Below are 23,325 nucleotides of genomic sequence, written 5' to 3'. Positions count from 1 at the left end.
AACAAAAAGTTAGTTAGTTAGTTAAAACAAATTTTGAAAAGATAAGAAGTTAGGAAGTTAGAAAAGATATTTTGAAATCAAATTTTTGAAAAAGATAAGATGAGAAGATATTTTTGAAAAGATATGATAGAAATTAGTTTTGAAAAAGATTTGATTTTTAAAATCACAATTAATGACTTGATTCACAAGAAATCACAAGATATGATTCTAGAACTCAAAGTTTGAATCTTTCTTAACAAGCAAGTAACAAACTTGAAATTTTTGAATCAAAACATTAATTGTTATTGTTATTTTTGAAAATTTGATATAAAATTAAGAAAAAGGTTTTTGAAAAATATTTTTAGAATTTTCGAAAATAACTAAGAAGTTTGAAAAAGATTTGATTTTTGAAAAAGATTTTGAAAAAGATGAGATTTTTAAATTGAAACTTTGATTTGACTCATAAAAACAACTAGATTTTTGAAAATTTTTGAAAAAGTCAAATCTAATTTTCGAATTTATGAGAGAGAAAAAGGGAAAGATATATTTTTTTTTATTTTTGAATTTTTAATGAAGAGAGAGAAAAACAAGAAAAATGATGCAATGTATGAGAATTTTAGATCAAAACATGTGATGCATGCAAGAATGCTATGAATGTCAAGATGAACACCAAGAACACTTTGAATGTCATGATGAACATCAAGAACATATTTTTGAAAAATTTTTAATGCAAGGAAAATATGCAAGACACCAAACTTAGAATTCTTTAATGCTTAGACACTAAGAATTCAAGAATGCATATGAAAAACAAGAAAAGACACAAAACATGCAAATGCAAAGATCAAACAAGAAGACTTACCAAGAACAACTTGAAGATCATGAAGAACACTATGAATGCATGAGAATTTTCAAAAAATGCAAGATGCACATGCAATTGACACCAAACTTATAACATGACTCAAGACTCAAACAAGAAACACAAAATATTTTTTGATTTTTATGATTTTCTAATTTTTTTGGATTTTTATTTTATATTTTTCGAAAATTATTTAGAAAGAAAGAAAAATAAGGATTCCAAAATTTTTAATATGAATTCCAGGAATCTTGCATTCTTAATTTAAAGCTTCAGTCCAGGAATTAGACATGGCTCACTAGCCAGCCAAGCTTTCAATGAAAGCTCCGGTCCAAAACACTAGACATGGCCAATGGCCAGCCAAGCTTCAGCATGTAATTCAGACATGACATGCCTGACATACCCTACAGTCGTATAACAGCTGATGGTTGGAAGCCTCAGTTCAAAAGAATTTAGACATGGCTTTACAGCCAGCCAAGCTTCACATGCTTCATGAAACACTAGAATTCATTCTTAAAAATTTTGAATCTAAAATTTTTTTGAAAACAGGTGAGAAAATTTTGAAATATTTTTGAAAAATTTTTGAAAAGAAAACAAAAAGAAAATTACCTAATCTGAGCAACAGGATGAACCGTTAGTTGTCCAAACTCAAACAATCCCCGGCAACGGCGCCAAAAACTTGGTGCGCAGAAATTGTGATTACACTTTTGATTATGTAAAATTCATCGCTCTTTCTTTCCCTGGTGATGGCGCCAAACACATGATGCCAATACCATGGTTCACAACTTCGCACAACTAACCAGCAAGTGCATTGGGTCGTCCAAGTAATACCTTACGTGAGTAAGGGTCGAATCCCACGGAGATTGTTGGTATGAAGCAAGCTATGGTCACCTTGTAAATCTCAGTCAGGTGGATATAAAATAGTAATGGGTTTTCGAAAATAAATAATAGAATAGGGATAGAGGTACTTATGTAAATCATTGGCAGGAATTTCAGATAAGCGAATGGAGATGCTTTTCGTTCCTCTGAACCTCTGCTTTCCTGCTATCTTCATCCAATCAGTCTTACTCCTTTCCATGGCTGGCTTTATGTGATACATCACCATTGTCAATGGCTACTTTCGGTCTTCTCTCGGGAAAATGATCCAAATGCCCTGTCACGGCACGGCTAATCGTTTGGAGGCATCACCCTTGTCAATGGCTTCATCTTATCCTCTCAGTGAAAATGGTCAACGCACCCTGTCACGGCACGGCTATTCATCTGTCGGTTCTCGATCATGCTGGAATAGGATTTACTATCCTTTTGCGTCTGTCACTACGCCCAGCAATCGCAAGTTTGGAGCTCGTCACAGTCATTCATTCATTGAATCCTACTCGGAATACCACAGACAAGGTTTAGACTTTCCGGATTCTCTTGAATGCCACCATCATTCTAGCTTACACCACGAAGATTCCGATTAAGAGATCTAAGAAATACTCATTCAGTCGAAGGTAGAACGGGAGTGGTTGTCAGGCACGCGTTCATAGGGAATGATGATGATTGTCACGTTCATCACATTCAGGTTGAAGAGCGAATGAATATCTTAGAAGCGAAATAAGATGAATTGAATAGAAAACAGTAGTACTTTGCATTAATCTTTGAGGAACAGCAGAGCTCCACACCTTAATCTATGGAGTGTAGAAACTCTACTGTTGAAAATACATAAGTGAAAGGTCCAGGCATGGCCGAATGGCCAGCCCCCTAAAACGTGATCAATAGTCTCCTAAGATGAACAATGGATTAAAACTGAGACCAAAGATGTCTAATACAATAGTAAAAGGTCCTATTTATAATAAACTAGCTACTAGGGTTTACAGAAGTAAGTAATTGATGCATAAATCCACTTTCGGAGCCCACTTGGTGTGTGCTTGGGCTGAACTTGAGTGTTGCACGTGTAGAGGTCCTTCTTGGAGTTGAACGCCAGCTTTTGTGCCAGTTTGGGCGTTCAACTCTGGTTTTGGCTCCTTTTCTGGCACTGGACGCCAGATTTGGGCAGAAAGCTGGCGTTGGACGCCAGTTCACGTCATCTATTCTTGGCCAAAGTATGGACTATTATATATGGCTGGAAATCCCTAGATGTCTACTTTACAACGCAATTAGAAGCGCGCCATTTCGAGTTCTGTAGCTCCAGAAAATCCACTTTGAGTGCAGGGAGGTCAGAATCCAACAGCATCAGCAGTCCTTCTTCAACCTCTGAATCTGATTTCTGCTCAAGTCCCTCAATTTCAGCCAGAAAATACCTGAAATCACAGAAAAACACACAAACTCATAGTAAAGTCCAGAAATGTGAATTTAACATAAAAACTAATGAAAACATCCCTAAAAGTAACTAGATCCTACTAAAAACATACTAAAAACAATGCCAAAAAGCGTATAAATTATCCGCTCATCAGTCATGCATTTTCATTCCAAATTACTTACTTAGAATGCAAGAAAGTGTATAAAACCTAACAAAAACAAAGAAAAAGGCTAGTGAAACTAGGCTAAGATGACTTGTCATCACAACACCAAACTTAAAACTTGCTTGTCCCCAAGCAAACATTTAAACATAAGAGAAGATAGAATGAAGTAGATACGTATGCATGTCCTTATTAGGCAATTAGTTGAATTTTGTTTATGGGATTTTATGCAGATCAAAAATAGCTCATTTATTACTTGCTGTCAAAATAACTATGCTTCCTTAAGGGTTCACCAAGGTTGCTGCTATGATTCCTTACCTTTTTGCTTAATCCCCTTGTTAGCTTTTTCTGCTTTCTTTTGCATTTCAGAGCTTATTATCTATTAGAGGCTTGGTGTCAAATGTTGTAGTGACCTTTGGCTTATTTTCACTCAACATTTTTTTTCACCACAGACACATGGCTCACCTTTTTCTTCCTAGGATCATTGATGCCCAGCATCTCTTTGGATTACTAAATGTTTTGTAGCTAGGTTGCTCTTTATTGTGGACTTTCAGTTGACAATCCCAAATCAGTTGATCTAAGTTGCCAAGTTTTAAGATACTTCTTAGAACCTACTTGTCCAAGCATATCCTAGTACACAAACACCACAGGCATATGTCCTAGGGTCCAAGCTATTGGTGTCTAGCCTTATTGTTTGTTTCTTTGCCAACTTTTGGCTTTTCTTCTTTCTTTTTCTTTCTGTTTTGGTTTATTTTCAAGGGGTTTTCATTATTTGAAGGATCATAGCAGCAAACTAGCTTAAGCTTTAAGAAACAAGTCATTCTGCACATTTATTTCATGAGCTAATAGTTGAATCAAACACACACCACCACTAATCTTTCATTCTAACTTTTGCAACATTGAACAATTACTTTTCTAAATCAAACATCTTTCTTTTATTCAAACAGCAAGGGAGACAAGACAAAGTATTCAAGTTAATGAGTGATGACAATTATTATGGAGATAACTTTCTTTAACTAGCCACTAATTTAAACAAAAGAAATAGTCAATCATGAAGCAATTGGAGGCATGTCATGTTTCAGACATGCATCTTCCTTATTTAAGTAAAAGCAAGAAAAGGAGCTTCACCACCTCTATTTGTTAGGCATTTCCATTCTTTTGGATTTGCTGGATTCTCCCTTGTTCTTCTTCCTTTTTCCAAGCTTGGAGTAGTCACGAACTTCTTCACTAGGGCACCTTTTGTCCCAGATGGGATCTATGAGACCTGTGAGCCCAGCTGTCTCCAATCTCTTATACATCATTGCTGTATAATGCTTGGTCTTTGCTTTCTGTTGGTCTCTTAAATCTTGGCACAACTCAAATGGTTTGATTTGTGAATTTAATCCTGGCATGCAGCGGATTAAATACTCCAACTTTGCTTGTGTATCTTCATAATGCTCTATTTGCTGCACTTGTCTAGTTTCTCCGATGGTATGATGAACATTCTTCCACTGATACAAGTTGTGAGTATATTCCCCATACTTAGCTTGGGTCAGGAACATCTTATCATATGACTCTTGAAGTCCTGTTGTTAGTTCCCTTTGTCCCTCAAGAACTTTAGCTTGAAGTTCTTGTTGTTGCGCCATTGATTGTTGCTGCCAGCTCTCCAATCTTTCCTCCATTCTGTGTTGCCAAGCTTCATTTTGCTCCCTATCCTTCGAATATTGTTCCCGGTGCTCTAGATATTGCTCTTGTTGTTGCAGATAGAGTTCCTGTTGCCTTGAATACTGCTCTTGCGCTTTCGCATTCTGTTGTGATATTTCATCAAGAACTTCCTGCAATTGACTCATATCTATGACACCCTGAGCTTGTTCGTCCCTCCTATGTGACCTTCTTCTTCGGTGAGTTCTTTCTTCTTCTTGATCTTCCTCTTCTTCTTCATTAAGGCCTTCCATTTTTCTCTTTGTAATTCCTCTGGTTCCTTTCACCTTCTCTGTATCTTCATCCTCGAAGAGCACTCCAGCCCTGTTACACAATCTCAGGATTGTGCTTGGGTGTCCAAGCCTACCCGATTTATTTGTGTCTTCAGCCATCTCCTGGATGCTATCTGCTATGAGTTGGGCAAGGTCGATTTCCCCACCATGTAGGATGCAGTATGTCAAGAGAGCTCTCTTGATTATGACTGATGAGGTATTTGCAGTGGGGAGTATTGATACCCTTACCACCTCATACCACCCCTTTGCCTCAGGTCTGAGATCAAGTCTCTTCAGACAACTCGGGGTTCCCTGTGAGTCTCTTTCCCAGTCTCTTCCTTCAATGCATAATCCCTCCAATATTTCATCAGGATCATTGTCGCCACGCAGTCTGTCTTCATAGCTAAGCTCATCGTAAGTTATGGTTCTCAACTTTAGAGCTCTTGTGATTGATGGTGGGCTAAAGTTCACTTCAACACCTCTGACATAACTTTTGTACGATGGGCTATTTTCGTTCTTCTTAACTGCATTGGCGTAGAATTCCCTTATCATCACAGCACTAATATCAGTGAGAGGACGGCACAGAAGATCCCATCTTTTTTCCTTGGTGATTTGTCGCATAATGGGGTATTCTCCCTCCTTTAGTTCGAACCCCATTTCAGGGATGACAATCTTTGTTTTCATGAGTCTATTGTATCTTGCTTCATGAAATTGGGATTTGAACCTTTTTGTGTCATAGGATGGAGGCTCTGTCACCATTGGTTCCTTTCCTGGTCTTCTCCTTGATCTTGAAGAGGCCATTGAATATGTGTGTGAATAAGAGATAGTTGGGGGTTGTGTTTGGAGTGATGTTCGGTTTTGTTGTGAAGAGAAAAAGGAAATTGTGTGCTTTGAGTGAGAATGGTCTGTATGAAAGTGTTCTTTATAATGTGTTGGAGGCTATTTATGGAAAAGGTTTTCAAGTTTCCCAACAAGATCACAAGAGAGTATTGCATTCGGTTATGATGATGAATGGTGGGGATTGAGTTGAATCGTATAGATATTCATGAAATGAATGGCCTGCATGTATTGTTGAAGCTTGACAAGGATTCTCTTCCTATTGGTTGCTTGCTTTTTCGGTGTCCAATGGTGCATGCATGCAGATTTTGCTTTCCAAGATTGGCACACCTCTCTAGGCACATGTGATCCTTCTCTTGGCTTGTCATAACCGTTCCTTCCTCTTGTCTTTTCTTCAAGCCCCTTTTTTTTCTAATTAAATCAAAATGAAATGCTTCAGAACTCATTTAAAGCACGGTGGTCAAATGGTATATGCTTATATTTTATATAATGGTCCTTAGTTGTGAAAGATCAATTGTGTCCCTGAACCAAAGTTTGGTGAACACCAAACTTGTCTCTTGCTCAGTGATTAGAATAAGCGCTTGTTACAATTGATACTTTCACCATAAGTGCCAATTTATCTCTTAGCATAAATTTCTAAAACTAAACAATGTATGATCCATCTTTGCATGACTTTGATTTTCTGAACAAAAGTTAAATTTTTTCTCAAAATTCGTACACATGCAGACACCAAACTTAATGTTTGGTCATATACTTCACCAAAATGACTAAGCATATGATCTAAGAATGCTTGAAATGTTAACTTTTGTGTGCTGTCAAGCACACCAAACTTAGAAATCTAGCATGTATTTCAAAGCAGTATATGCATCTGTCAAGGATGTTTAGACAAATTCAAAATCATGCTAAAGTGATCATGCTTTTATTGAATTTAAAAGCAAGCAGGAATCATAAATCATGGGTTGCCTCCCATGAAGCGCTCGTTTATTGTCATTAGCTTGACATTAACTCCCTCTTTTATGGTGGTTGATGACTGTAGTGCCTCAACTTGTCCCCTCTGATCGTGAGCTTCTTCTTTGTTCCTTGGTGCTCTATCTCAGCATGTTCTAGTGATAATATTTTTGCTCACAGTATAGTAATCGTTAGTGTGTTGGTCTGCTTCTAGTTGTTGATAGACTAACTGCACTTTGTCACCTTTGGAGAGCCCTTCTGTTGGAATTTTTTTGTTCTTCCAACCCTTTTTTATTCTGTTCTTGTTTTTCTTCCCTCCTTTTGTTGACCCTTCTTCTTTGAAAATAGGCTCCCTTTTGAAATTCCTTTTCTTAGTTGCCAATACTACAATGTCCTCTTGAGCTTCTTCATTATTTTGCACAGTCTCTTCCTCTTTTTGGCCTGCTGTATCATCTATCTCTTGCTTGGGAGGGAAGTTGTTGTTTGTCTTGTTGATTTCCTCCTTCCACTGCAGATTCTCCTTGTCTGTTTCTGTACCATCCTTCTTTCCATTACTGCTCTGTGTTTCTGGTAGTACACTCAGAGTGATACTTTCATTATGCATCCTGAGGGTTAATTCTCCTTGCTCTATGTCTATGATGGCCCTAGCAGTGGCCAAGAACGGTCTTCCCAGTATAATGGAGTTGCCCTCATCCTGATTCGAATCCAGGATCACAAAATCTGTAGGGAAGATGAATCTGTCTACCTTGACTAGAAGGTTCTCAATTATACCCCTAGGGCATATCACTGATTTTTCCACCAATTCTAGAGACATCTGTACTGGTTTTACCTCTTTTATGCCTAGCTTTTTCACTAGAGAGGCAGGCATTAGATTGATACTAGCTCCCAAGTCACACATCGCCTTCTTGATGGTCATACTGCTAATGGCGCAGGGTAGAAAGAAACTCCCAGGGTCCTCGAGTTTAGGAGGAAGTCCCTTCTGGATTAGTGCTCTGCATTCTTCAGTGAGCAGTACAGTTTTATTGACTTGCCAACTCCTCTTCTTGTTGATAAGTTCCTTCAAGAACTTTGCGTACAGGGGCATTTGCTCAAGTGTTTCAGCTAAGGGAATATTGATCTCTAACTTCTTGAAGATTTCAAGAAATTTTGGGAAGTGTTGGTCCTTAGTCTCCTTGTTGAACCTTTGAGGATATGGCAAGGGAGGAGTGAAGTTCATTCCCTGCCTTTGGTCCTTAGTTGGCTCTTCAATTACTTCCTTTCCCTTTCTTGATTTTTTTGGCTGATCTTTTTTTTCTTGAGCTTGATTCTGAGTTTGCTTGCTTGCTGTCTCTTTCTTGTCATTGACTTTCTCTTCTTCAGCTTGTTTCTTGTCACTTTCTTTTGGCTTCTTGGTTGCTTCTTCATTTTTCACCAAGACTTTTCCACTCCTTAGTTGTATTGCCTTGCACTCCTCTTTTGGATTAGGAATGGTGTCACTTGGCAGTGAGTTTGATGACCTTTCAATGGTGATTTGCTTGGAGAGTTATCCAATTTGCCTTTCCATATTTTTCATTGAGGCTTCCTGGTTCCTCAATGTCATCTCTTGAGTTTTCATCATTTTTTTCATTAGGAGCTCCAAGTTGTTAATCCTTTGAGATTCTTGTGAGATTGGTTGATTGTGGGGTGTTGAGGGTTGAGGGTAAGTGTTTTGATTTGAGGTTTGGTTATTGGATGGGTAATGGTTGGAGTTGGGATAGTTGTTTTGGGGTTTTTTGTAAGGGTTTTGGTTAGTTTGCTGCTGGTTGTGGTTTTGGTTGTTTCTTGAGGTATTTTGATTTGAGTTTCTCTGCCATGGTTGTTGATTCTGGTTGTGATTGTCTCCCCACCTAAGGTTTGGATGGTTCTTCCAAGAAGGGTTGTAGGTGTCACCATAGACTTCATTTGGCCCAGAATTTTGATTATGCATGTACTGGACTTGTTCTTGCTGTAGCTCTTCTTGAGTCTCTTCATTTTGCCCCCATGTGGATGATGGTTGGCTTGTGTTAACTGCTGCAACTTGGAGGCTATCAATCCTCTTGGCCATTTGCTCAAATTGTTGTTGAATTTGCTGCTGCATCATTTTGTTTTGAGCCAAGATTGAGTCCACTCCTTCCAACTCCATCACTCCTTTCCTTTGTGATGGTTGGTGTTGCCTTTGGTGAGCAAAGAAATATTAATTGTTGGCCACCATATCAATGAGATTTTGAGCTTCCTCTGCTGTTTTCATTAGTTGTAGAGAGTCTCCTGCTGAATAATCCAAAGCCTCTTGAGATTTCAGTGTCAAACCTTCATAGAAATTCTATAATCTGTCCCACTCACTGAACATTCCTGGTGGACACTTCCTGATTAGAGCTTTGTATCGTTCCCATGCCTCATACAAGGGTTCAGCATCCATTTGTGTGAATGTTTGCACTTCAGTCTTCAATTTGATAACTCTTTGAGGTGGGTAAAACTTGGCAAGGAACTTGGTTACTAGATCATCCCAATTGTTGATGCTGTCTCTTGGGAAGGATTCCAACCATTGAGTGGCTTTGTCTCTGAGAGAAAATGGAAATAGCAGTAGCTTGTAACTGTCAGAGTGCACACCATTGGTTTTGACAGTGTCACAAATTCTCAAGAAGGTGGACAAGTGTTGGTTAGGGTCTTCAAGTGGTCCTCCTCCATAAGAACAATTGTTTTGAACCAAGGTGATGAGTTGTGGCTTTAGTTCAAAGTTATTTGCATTGACATTTGGGGTGAGAATGCTACTCCCACAATGTCTAGGATCTGCACATGTGTAGGAAGCCAAAACTCTTCTCTGTGGTGGGTTGTTGTTGTTATTGGCTGCTCCTTCAGCTCCATTTGGTGGGTTTGTTAAGTGTTCCTCCATATCTTGGAATTCTTCTTCTGACTCCTCTTCTCCAATAATGTTTTTCCCTCTTTTAGCTCTTCTTAATCTTCTGAGGGTTCTTTCGTCTTGTTCACAAAAAGTGGGTGTAATTCTCCTTGTACCTGACATACAACCCAAGCATAAAAATCACAACACCAGAAAGCAATAGCACTTCAATCCATGGCTGAAGTGAAATGTTAATTGGCTTAAGCAAAAATTCAAACAGTTAGTATGTTAGTCAAAAACAGAAAAATAAAAAGTGCTTGATCTAGATCTTCACTTCACTTAATCATTGTCAATCAAATCAATCCCCGGCAACGGCGCCAAAAACTTGATGTGTGGAAAACGATCCAACACAAAACTCACCGGCAAGTGTACCGGGTCGCATCAAGTAATAATAACTCACATGAGTGAGGTCGATCCCACAGGGATTGAAGGATTGAACAATTTTAGTTTAGTGGTTGATTTAGTCAAGCGAATCAAGATTTGGTTGAGTGATTTGTGATTTGCAGAAGCTAAATTGCATGGAGAGTAAAGGGGAAGGGGAAATTTGCAGTAAACTAAAGAACAGGAAAGTAAATGTGCTGAATCTTAAAGTGCAAGTAATGTAAATTGCAGAAACTTAGATTGCAAGAAATGTAAGTGACTGGATCTTAAAGTGCAAGTAATGTAAATTGCTTGAATTGTAAAGGGGATTGGGAGTTGGGTTTGCAGAATTTAGACAAGACAGAAGTAAATTGCATTAAACATAAAAGACAAAATTGAATTGCAGTGAAGTAGATCTTAAACAGAAGAGTAAAATGCTTTGAGAATTTAAAAGACAGAGAAAGCAGTGCTTAATTTGCAGCAAAGTAAAAGAGGTTGAAGATCTCAGGGTGGAAGAGACTAGATAACAAGTCTAGATCTCAAATCCTTCCTTGATCCAACAAGAATAATTGCAAAAGAAACTGAAAAGTAAATTGCAGAAAGAGTAGAAGATGAAACAGTAAATGGAAATTGGAATTCAATTATGCAGAAAAATTAAACAAGTTCTCAAGGTGAGATTGAAACAGAAGTTCTTTAATTCTCCACCCAAGATCCAAAGCAAGAAAAATGAAAGAGTTCTCAAGTAAGAACCAAGAAGAAGAGAGATCAATTCTCCTTCCAAGTTCTCAGAAAATTCAAAGTAAAAGCTCCCTAGGAAAATTCAAAATAAAAGTCTTAGAAGTAAAAATAAAAAGTTCCAAAAATCAAAATTCCTAATTACATCAAACTAACTCCTATTTATACACTTTCTATTCTTGGATTTTGGAATTTGGGTGGACTTTTGATTTGGTGAAGAAATGAATTAAATTAGATTTTTAATCCAATTTTTAGCCCAAATTGCACTTCCAGGGGAAAGCTCAGTTGGAAAATCCAACTTAGCTTTCAAGTGTGCTGCCATCCGTGCCGAAATTGGTGCGCCTAGCCCTTGGTGGAGTGTGTGACACTAGAGCTCAGTTGGAAATTTGAACTGAGCTCTAGGCCGTGTCATGGTGCTCTTGGCTTGCTTCCTTGTTGCGCCAAGTTGCTGCTGCCCGTGTCATTGTGCGCAAGACAGCCCTCCTTAGTGCGCCAAAATTGTGCCAAAGTGTGGAGGCTTGGGAGAGGCAATGCTCAGTTGGAAAAACCAACTGAGCTTTCCTTGTAGCGCTTAGCTTTCGGCCTTCACGTCCCAGGTTCGAATCCTGGTGGAGGAAGTGGAGGCTAATTTACTTTGGAGGAGTTGGACGCTCCTCCCTTGCTTCTCATGGAGTTCCCTTGTTCGAACCTTGACACAAGCATTTAAGCTATTTTCCCTTGATTTTTCTTGCAAGCTTGGTGGCACTCCTTCCTTATGTTTCAAGGAATTTCCAAGTTCAAATCCCACGGGAAGCATTTTGGCTATTTCTCTTGATTTTTCCTTGCAAGGAGTAGCGTGTGGTTCCAAGTTCGAACCATGGAGGAGGCATTTTGGCTAATTCTTCATGATTTTCATTGCAAGGAGTGTTCCTTGCTTCCTTTAGCTCATGGGTTCGAAACTTGGTGGCTTCACTCCTAGGAAGTTCATCTTGAATTAATTTGGAGAGGTCCCCGATAAAGTTAACTTAGTTAACTAAGCTTTGTACCATTTCCTTGCTTTCTTTAGTGCTCAGTTAACTATTTGAACTTAGCTTTGTAGCTTGCCTTTCTCCTTTCATTCCTTGTGAAGCTCAGTTTGCTTTCTCAACTTAGCTTCCCTTTCTTCCTTGATGTTGGCCACGTTTTTGCTTCCCTTGGGCACGCTTGTGGCTTCCTTTGGAACGTTTCTTATGCCACGCTTTTCTTCTTTTCTTCTTTCTTCACCTACAAGTAATCAAAACAACCAATCAAAGTATCACTAAATTCACAAGGTTTATAAATCAATTAATTATCAATTAAATTTAGCTTAAACCTCATGATTTTGCATCAAATAAATGGTGGTTGTTTGATTCAAAGAAGTCATGCATTTTCATTCCAAATTACTTACTTAGAATGCAAGAAAGTGTATAAAACCTAACAAAAACAAAGAAAAAGGCTAGTGAAACTAGGCTAAGATGACTTGTCATCATTAAACAACAATGATATTCTCATTGTTCTCTTGTACTATAACTGGATCTACAGTTGAATTCTCATTGTGCTCTTGTATTATAACTATATCTTGAACAATAATAGGTAAAAGACCTGATCATTATCAGTTACAGAATCCTCATCAAAAGCAACATTCTTAATATTTCCTTCCTCCCCAAACTCAACATCCTTAAGAAATCTCGCATTTTTCGTCTCAAAAATAGGCCTTGATGCAGGATTGTAAAACTTGTACTCTCGTGAACGCTCAGCGTAACCAACAAAGTAGCAACTAATTGTTCTTGAGTCCAATTTTTTTCATGCGCCGTATAAGATGGACATTCCCAAATGTGCAAATGCTTTATACTGGGTCTTTTTCCAGTCCAAATTTCATAAGGGTTTTGTTAACTGCTTTGCTTGGAACCCTATTAAGGATGTACACTGCGGTCTTTAAGGCTTCTCCCCAAAGTGATTCAGGCAAGGAAGAATGACTAATCATACTTCTCATCATGTCCTTAAGAGTTCAGTTTCTTCCCTCTGCAACACCATTCATGCTAAGTTTGTCTGGCATGGTGTATTGAGGAACAGTACCGCACTCCTCTAAGAAAAGAGCGAAAGACCTGGGATGTTGCTCACCTATACCGTCATATCTTCCGTAGTATTCACCACCACAATAAGATTTGACAGCTTTAATTTTCTTCCCAAGTTGAAGTTCAACTTCAGCTTTGAAAGACTTGAAAACATCCAAGACTTGGGACTTTTCATGAATCAAATATAGATACCCGTAACGAGAGTAATCATCTATGAACGTAATAAACTACCGTTGTCCATTCCAAGAGACAGTAGAAAATGAGCCACATATATCGGTATGTATCAATTCTAAGATATCTTTAGCTCTCTCGGCACCTAATTTCCTTTCGTTTGTCCTTTTTCCCTTTATGCACTCAATGCAGACTTCAAAGTCTGCCAAATTTAGGGGTCCAAGAATTCCATCCGACACGAGCCTCTGAATTCTCTGTTTAGAGATGTGACCTAGGCGTTTGTGCCATAATGATGCCGAATTCTCATTTAGTTTTTGTTTTGTACCTGTTTGCAGTATTTCATTATTATAGGAATTCAAATCAAGCCTATATAGATTATCCACCGAACGACCAGAGCAAATATTATTCGAATTATAAAGAAAACTGACTTTATTGTTTCCGAACAAACAAAAATAACTTGATTTGTCCAAACGAGAAACAGAAATTAAGTTCCGTCTAAATGACGGTACATAAAATGTCTCAAATAAATCCAAGTAAAATCCACCCGTGAAACATAATCTAAAGGTTCCTATAACTTTGATTGCAACTATATTGCCGTCTGCCACATAGATGTATCTTTCAGCATCACTTGGCAGTCGGCTCCACATGCAACCCTGCATAGTAACACTTACATGAGTAGTAGCAGCAGAATCTACCCACCGAGTATCAATAGGTGCATAACTTAAACTAGTCTCAGAACAAACGAAAGTAAGAATCATACCCTTCTTTACACGCCAAGTGGCATATTTGGTATAATTCTTCTTCATGTGTTCCACCTTCTTACAGAAAAAACAGGTTGAAGCTTGATCCTGTTTCTTAGCCTTTTTCTGCTTAGAAGGTGTATCTGCAGTAGTATCACGCTTTCTTTTATACTGAGAAGAAGAAACCATGTGAGCTTATCTTGATACAACCTCTCTTCTTCTTGCACACGGTGAGATATAAGCCCACTTAGGGACCAAGTGTCCATCAGAGTGTTATAACTCACTTTGAATTACCCAAAGTGTGCAGGAAGGGAGATAAAAATGAGATGCACGGGTAAATCTTCAGACAACTCTAACTTTAGTGCTTTCAATTTAGAAGCAAGATGAGACATTTCCATAATGTACTCCCTTATGTTCCCTTTACCTTTATACCTCATGGAAACAAGTTTGCTCAAAAGACTACTTACCTCCACCTTTTCATTCTTAGCAAAGAATTTTTCAACATCTTTTAGGAACTTTTTGGCATCTTTATCCTCAGTAATTGAGTCTCGCAACGCTTCAGGATAAAAGTATATTTTGTAGCTTTGTTAAAAATCTTGGAAATTGGGTACATATTCATACATTCAATGTGAACCATATGCAGTAGTCACTCTTATATATATTATGTTAAAAAAAGAAAAAGAAAAGAAAAGAAAAGAAAAAGAAAGCAATAAAAAAAGGGGACAAATGTTAACCCCAAAGAAAAAGTAATAAGGATAATGCATATGAAATATGAATTAAAAACAATGCATGAGTGTGTGAAAAAGTGAAGAATGGGTAGTTAGGTTTGCGTTTGAATTGTGTAGGTTGTTATGTATGTTAGGTGAGAGTTTAAGTTAATCAAATATTCAAATTTCAAGCTCACTTGACCATATGCATCCTTACCTTGACCCTAGCCCCATTATAACCTATGAAAAGTTTTCATGATATTTGTATGCATGCATAGAATAATTGTTGATTGTTAGATGAAAAATAAATCTTAGAAACCATTATTAGGGGAGAATTAAGTGAATGAACCCTAAACACTTGAGCAATTAGAGAGTATACACATACGGTAAGGGATTCGATTTCTCAATTCCATATTTCTATTTTTGATCATTGCTCATCTTGCAAGTTTTGTAAATTTTTTTGTAGAACTCAATTCAATTGTGAATTTCATTTGATTTAGATTGTTTAAGCCCTTGATTATGTGTATATGCTTTCTTGGAATTTGATTTATTTTGACTCTGCATATACATATAGATAAATACATAGTGTTAGATAGTGTAGTTATATGCATTTAGATAGATTGCATTTAGATAGTTTGCATTGAATAATTGATATCCCTTCTTGTCTTTCTTGGATTTAGCATGAGGATATACTAATGTTTAAGTGTGGGGAGATTGATAAACCACAATTTTATAGTTTATCTTGTATTGAATTTGGTAGATTTTATCAACTTTTTTTTCCACACTTATTCATTGAAATAGCATAGTTTTATGAATTTTTTCTAATTTGTGCTTAATAGTGAAAACATGCTTTTTAGGCTCTTAATTTGCTAAATTTAATTCACTTAAATTTCATTCGATACCTTGATATGTTTGTTTAGTGATTTCAGGCTTAAAAGGTAAAGATTGGATTGAAGAAGTGAAGAAAAAGCATATAAAGTGGAGAATTCATGAAGAAATTAGGATTTGGAGTAACTCACAGTCACGCGTACGCAGAAGGCATGCGTACGCGTGCATTGGAATTTTGTCAGGCCATGCGTACGCGTGACATCCCATGTATGTATGACACTTGGCACGTGACTCACTTAAAGAAAATGTGGCTGGCGATTTCTAGATTCCTGGAAGCCTAAATCCAACTCAATTCTGAAGTATTTGAGGCCAAATGCAAGAAGAAACAAGGGGAGAGCAATTAGGTTTAGTTTAGAATCATGTTTTAGGTTATTTTTTAGAGAGAATCTCTCTCTTCTCTTTAGAATTAGGGTAGATTTAGGTTAATCTCTCTTAGATTTAGGTTTTATTTCTTGTCTTCATCTAGTTTCATTTGTTTCTCTTTGTTTGCTTGTCTTGATTCTCTTAGTTTACATTGTTAATTTCCCTTTTATGTCACTTTTGGCTTATGAACTTTTGTTACTTTGATTTCTATTAATGCAATTTGATGTTTTTATGTTTATTAATGATTAGTTGAGTTGCTATTATTGTTATCTTGCATTTGGTAGTTTTAGATTTTATTATCATTGCAATCATGCTTTCATTTTATACCTTCGAAGTGTTTGATAAAATGCTTGGTTTGGTTTTAGAGTAGATTTTAGCACTCTTGCCTTGAGATTGAGGACTTAGGTTCCTTGATGTCATTAATGCCTAGTGTGATTGGTAATTTAGTGTTGTTAGTTAGTTTTAGGATCAATTATGTCCACTACTTGACTTCACCCTCCGATGTTAGAGGATAACTAAGTGGAATTAACTCTTTGTAGTTACCATGTTGTGGTTAATGACCTAGATAGACAACCTTGACTCTTAATCCTTACCATGAGTGTCTTTTAGCATTTATAGTTCCTCAGTTGTAGTTTCACTTTCTTGTTCATCATACTAAAAACCCCCAAAATTCTCATAACCAATAATATGCACACTTCCTTGCAATTCCTTTGAAAGACGATCTGAGGTTTAAATACTCTCGGTTTTTATTGGTTTGACTTAAGTGACAAATAAATTAAACTTTGATTGAGAGTTATCTGTTGGTTTAGATCTATATTCAATGGAATTATTTTGTAAAAATTCCAAACCGACGATTTTTCTCCGTCACGTAACCATCAAGAAACCTCAGTCCCCTAATCCACCTACAAATATTTTGCCTCTTCTCCTTTGTTAGAGCAAATATCGCCTTTTGGTTTAGCCCACCACCTGTTATCAAGTCTCCTTAAGTTCAGATCTGGCCACTTGCAAATGTCCATCAAGTCTAACTGTACCTTATCGTTATTCTTTGTTCGCTCATCATCTATTACTGTGTGCATGATATTATCGAACACATTTTTCTCAATATGCATCACATCAAGACAATGTCAAACTAAATTGTCTCTCCAATAAGGCAACTCCTAAAATATACTCTGTTTAGTCCAATTTTTCTCCCTGCCATATCCCGGAGGTCTCAAACCTACCCTATTTTCGATGAATTTTAGGATTCTATTGACACGATACCAAACTTGCCTACCACTCAACTTTGTGAGTGCCTCTTGGTGTTCAGTTGTATTCTTTTTGAATGGGTCCTTGTTGCACCGAAAAAGATGATCCATGCCGAAGAATCTTCGATGGGAATCAAACCACAAATTCTTACCACCATTCGTCGACCAAAATGCATTTGTATCCTCCGTACAAATGGGACATGCCAGTCTACCCTGAGTGGACCAACCTGACAACATCTCATATGAAGGAAAGTCGTTAATGGTCCACATCAATTCAGCACACAGTTGGAAGTTTGTCTTCATCGAAATATCATACGTTTTGACACCATGGATCTACAAGTCCTTTAACTCATCCACCAAGTGCTACAAAAAGACATCTATTTTGGCATTTGAATTGCTGGACCAGGTATAATGCAAGTTAAGAACATATACGGGTCTTTCATGCACATTTCGGGACTCGTGTTATACAGTGTTACGACTACAAGCCGATAAGAGTATGCGTTACCGAAATTGGAATTTGGTGCGAACCCGTCAGAGCACAAAGCTTGTTTAACATTTCTCGGCTCGCTCGCAAATGTAGGATGGACTCGATCGAAATTCTTCCAGGCTTCTCCGTGTGACGGGTGTGTCATGATTCTATCATCTCTCTTTTTGTTACTATGCTAAGTCAGGTGAGGGGTCGAACTCATTGATGCATACAATCATTTCAGCCTAGGGATCAAGTAGTGCATCCATTTCATTGGAACTCTCTTTAACCGTCGTTTACCAATATGTTCTCTCTTGACTTAGAACCTTAGTAATTTACAGAATCTGCATTCAATTTGGTCTGTATCCCTCTTGTAATACAGTATACACTCATTCAAACAACAATCAATTTTCAATGAATTTAGACCCAATTTTGAAACTAGCATCTTTGCTTCGTAATGGTTTCGGGAGATGCCAGAGGTCTCGACAAGTACCAGTTCGTTGCAAAGGGTGGCCCACTTATTAAAAGACTCTTATATATGATTTGACTCTGACTTAATAGTCATCATTCTTACACATGCAGACAACTCTAAATGAACGCAACCCTCAAACAACAGTCTTACAGCAAATTCTAACATATGATAAAATATCTTTACCTCCGGGATAAGCTCTTCTTCAACCTCTTCCAATTTCATAACACTTGTTGCATCAAACACCATCTCATTGTATCTCTCTTGGTTACACTCCCAATTCATGTCTTCCATGTTTAGTTCTCTTTCCACCCGAATCCTCATTGATCGACAGCCAGACCTATTCAAATTCAAGGCAGACCTGTTAATTCCCTATTCGTCCATTTTTTCGTACTCTGTCCACATCCAATACCCATCTTTGAACTCGTTACGATAAAGGTAAAGCGTTATATCACAGTTCCTAGCCACTTAGTCAGCCAACACTTTTCACACGGACACCTAGATACCTCTTCAGATATAAATGGTTCCATGCTGAATACATGCCCAACAAACGCGTCAACTCCCTCAAAGAATTCAGGTTTTAATCCCCCTGTCCACTGTTATCCCTATCATACATTCATATACGGTGACTTGGAATCATATTGAATCACACACCCTAAAATTCGACGAACAATACAAAATTATTAAATTTTTTATAAAATCCGACACAGCATACCCTATAATTAGAATCTTCTGCAAACCAAACAAATCTTAAAATAAATCACACAAAATTTCGGAAAAACTTTCTTTTAATTCAGAGATATTCATCAAATAAATATAACAATTTTCACAATGGAAACAACTGCAAGCATATATTAGAACAAACACAAATTCAATAACATATCAAATCCTAACCGTTCTAGTATACAACCCCTTATAACTCCACAATTTTTCAGTAAACAAATGTTTCGAGAATCCACCTCTATGCGACCTTCTCCTACTTTCGTCCTAAAGCGTTATTCTAGGAAAAATAAACAAACATAAAACTCAAACAATTGATTATAGTTAGAGATAGAAAACCTACCTGAAACACGGTTACACAGAATACGGAAGAAGCGAAATCCAATTAATCTCAGAGAAATACCACCGTCCTAATAAAAAAGAAAACTTATTAAACTCACAAAGTGAAACTAATTAATTCAACAAATTACACAAAGTCATCCACCAACAATATTGAACACTCTTAATCTCACCCCACTTAACCTACATTAACTTAATTATAATTTTTATTTACATTAAATTAACATAAGAAATCATAATCACAAACTTCATTACTCTATTTTAATCAATAATTTGATAATAAAATACATAATAAAATCCTAGACTCACAAAAAATATGAAAAAACTAAAAATCACAAACCAAACCCTAACCACAAACTCCGTTACCATAATTTAATCAATAATTTGGTAAAATACCTATTAAAACGCTAAAGTCACAAAAAAAATCTGAAAACTAGTAAAAAAAAAACTATACCAAATCCTAGTCACAAACTTCATTACACTAATTTAATCAATAAATTCATAAACTATTTAACAAAAAAATTCTAAATTCATAAAAATCTTAATAAAATTAAAAAATTATGCCAAAATTACCGTTGATGGTGGCTACAGAATGTTGGAGGCATGGTGGTACCAGTAGTGACAACGACGCTGATGGTAGTGGCCACCAAAAACAGCGGCGGTGTTCTCAACCTTCCCAGTGGTGACTGACAGATCCAGCGGCGAGAATGTCCAGTGGCAGCGGCACTAAAGGTTCCAGCAGTTGACGGCAACACCGACAGCACCTCCCCCGACGAGAGAACACAAGAGGGGAGAGAGGGAGAGAGAGAGAGAAGAAAGATTTACCATCGAAATACTCCGACGGTAAATTGGTCAAATGCAGTGTTTTACTAAAGTAATTTACCGTCGACAAAGTTCGACAGTAAAATTGGCGCCAACAAATCATATTTCGTGTCACTAATCACTGCCGGATTTAGCATCGGAATATAAAATCCGACAATTAATATTTTGGAAAATTTAAGTTGCCTTATATCCGACGTAAAATCCGACACTAATTCACCAGTAATCGACGCCGCTAAATCCGACAATAACTCCAATTAGTTCTCAACATTTTCTTGTAGTGTCTTAAGTTTTGAATATGGTCCTTTTCAAGTGAACATGGTCAAATTCAGGGGTGTTTACTAACAACCTGAATCAAATTGTAATAAATCGGTTTCAAATTTATAAAACTAGTCAAACCCAACCATTTATGAAAAATGATGTGCCAATGCAAGTCTAAACTAGAAAAGGAATCTTTTTCTTCTTCCCCACTGTGTCCTTAATCTCTTCTCCAACCTCAGCCATCACAGCACTCCATAATCCAAGGTCATAGAAAACAAGAAGTTTTAAATACAAAATAATTTATAAACATAAAATTACTCCATTGTCAGTCAACTCAAAGGGATCTATGGGCATGTAATTAGATTAAAGGTGATATGAGTCATCTTAGTTTGAGAATGCTTAAAAAGAAATTATATCTTGTATACTTATTAATAATAAAATTCTTCACTTAGTTCAGGTTTGGACGTAGGCATAAGGCAGAACCAATATACATCTTGTTATTCATTCTCTCAACATACTTTATTTCTTTATTCATTTATCTATTTATTTTGATTAGTTCTCATATGCCTTAGAACCTTTTCAAAACGTTTTTGAAATAGTTAAACACTTCAGAAGATATTTTCTCAAGATTATATACTACTTTCCGTTGTTCTCAAATCAAACAACTTTATAAGTTTTACTAAAGTGCAGTTTTCAACTTTTCATAAAAGAATATCAAAGTACAATTCAACTTTTTTTAGTATACATCTAGCGATTTTAGTTTAGGATATGTGATTTGGATATTATTTTAAGAGGAATGCTAGGGATCAGTAACTTTTGTGGTTTTTAACTATCAATTGGTCATTAATAGTATTTTTAATGGTGTGAGATTACATCCAATGGTAAGAGATCACTCATTTTTACTTTGATGGTTAAGTGCTGGCCACAAAACACAGAAGTTGCTGGTTCTTAGATTTTCTCTTATTTTAATATCATGTTTAATTTAGCTCATGGTTTTTACTATAAAAATGGCTAGATTAGAGGATTTGATATTATTTTGTTTCGTAACTAACATGTAAATTCTATTTTATTGCATTTAGTTTAACAAGTTTTTTAATGGGTTTGTTGTCTAAGCTAAGCTTTTAAACATGCCAAGTTAGAAAATAATTACAAAAGCCTCTATCCAAAGGCAGCATCATGATTATTCTACATTCACATAAACAACAAATATCTAAAACTTCATTAACATGATATTTAACATAGTATTTACAATCATAAATTAATGAAATCCCATATTTTGTATGTAACAAACCTTAAACGATCTCAAATCATGCACCATCAAAGAAAGAAAAAAAAAAGGAAAATAATGGAATATGGAGGTATATATGATTGCTCTCAGAGAAAAGAAGAAATTGTAGTTGGCCACCAAGGAAGTACAACTGGAGTAATAGGCAAAAATCCCAAAGAGAGGCCACCATATTTTGATGCCTTGAATTCCTGAGTTAGTAGATTACAACAAATAATATGATCACCAAATTCCAAAAATATGGTACCTTTAAGATATGGATGGAAGGCGAGGATTCTGCTACTTCCCCTAACATGTTCTCTTTCTATGGCTTGTAACTTGTCAAAAATTGATCCGATAATATCAGGAATATAAAACTCATGCACTATTTGCCATTCTTGATGAGAATCTAACTCCCAAACTCTACCACTATAAGGACGAATGTTAGCATTGTTAGAACGTGAAATTGGAAATTCGGATAATTGTAAACGTCCACAACAAACACCAACACACCCTCTATATGCTTCACCAAATTCACTAGGATGATCAATCACAGAAGCAACTTGTTCATTTTTGTAAGGATTGTATATAAGAATCTTCCTTCCACTTGTGAAGTATAACACCCCGTCATGTTCAACACACGATGATGTAAGAGAAAACCCACAAGAAAATCCTTTTGGGCATAACAGAACATGTTCATTCCATTTTCCGGTCTCAGAAGAAAAAACCTCAACGTTGAACGTAGTTTTTGTGTTAGAAAAAGCAGGAATGTTCACAACCCTAAATAGGCGTTTTGGAGCAACAATAGACACTTTGTCTTCTTCAATATGATAATAAGGATCGCAGGTGAATCCCACAAGAACACCATTGGGATCGCAATTACTTGGAGCACAAGGTAGCTCTATCGATTCTTTGGTGAGTGGGTTGCAAACATAGTATATACATTTGTGATATCGGCGTGGGTTTCCACATAAGAGCAGGCCATTACAACAACCGAAAACACACTTCAATATGGATCTCAGTTGAACCTCATTGGTGGGGTTGAATTTTGAGCCTAGAAAATTTAAGGATAAATTATTTTCAGAACACCCAAATTGTAAGGAGGGTACCTTTGATGTTATAACAAGTGCATTGTATGGTTTTAGGATGTAGCTATGTTGATCTATGTCTTTCTCTTCACATTGCAAATTTTGGAGAAGTCTATGTTGGTGAGTAAGATATATAAAATGAAAGTTAAGATCGGAAATTATTGCACACCAATGCTTTGAGACACTCTTGCATGTGAAGAGAGATTTGCAAGAAAGCCTGCAAAATATTTCGATGAGTGAATCATTTAGAAGATTATTGATGGTGGTGTAAGATTTTGAGATAGTATTTGATGGTGGTGAAACGGTGGTACACATTGATAGCATTCGAGGAAGAAATTAGAGGAATTCTATGGAATGCATGCTCAACTATATGTTGATTATGATTTAGACTTGGTATTGTAAACCTTATAATTATTGACCACAAGTCAAACTTTTTTTGGATGCTACTTTATAGGGGAAACAATGGTTTAAAAAAATTTTTTTTTTCCCACAAGAGTAACCATAAGCATTTTCTATTTTTAAGGTATAGTTTAGTAAAAATTTTTATCTAAAATCGTTAAAGAAATTTTGTACTAAATTTACAAAGAATATTATGTTAACTTATTTATATTTAGATGAAATTTTAGTGGTTTCAGACCCCTATTCAATAAAAGATGTTAATATAGATTGATACAATATCTTATAAAAAGTTTAATAATTTTAATCTTTTCTTGAGAAAG

General features: G+C 36.5%; 1 protein-coding gene across 1 annotated transcript; it reads right to left on the bottom strand.

The window, feature by feature from the left end:
* Window positions 1–21,628: 21,628 nt before the first annotated feature.
* Window positions 21,629–22,921, bottom strand: LOC148570718 (uncharacterized). The gene has a single exon (XM_088507150.1). It carries the CDS (start codon window positions 22,919–22,921, stop codon window positions 21,629–21,631), a length of 1,293 nt encoding a protein of 430 aa, XP_088363276.1.
* Between the last annotated feature and the right edge of the window lie 404 nt (window positions 22,922–23,325).

Source organism: Arachis ipaensis, chromosome B3, assembly GCF_059453495.1.
Source record: "Arachis ipaensis isolate K30076 ecotype BB chromosome B3, ASM5945349v1, whole genome shotgun sequence".
In the NCBI taxonomy this organism is placed as follows: domain Eukaryota; kingdom Viridiplantae; phylum Streptophyta; class Magnoliopsida; order Fabales; family Fabaceae; genus Arachis; species Arachis ipaensis.
Note: the sequence above shows the minus strand (reverse complement) of the source record. Positions and strands in the feature narration are given on the sequence as shown.

What these genes read in the sequence shown, in the direction of transcription:
- LOC148570718 (XM_088507150.1), bottom strand. Translation starts at nt 22,921, where the DNA reads ATGTGTACCACCGTTTCACCACCATCAAATACTATCTCAAAATCTTAC.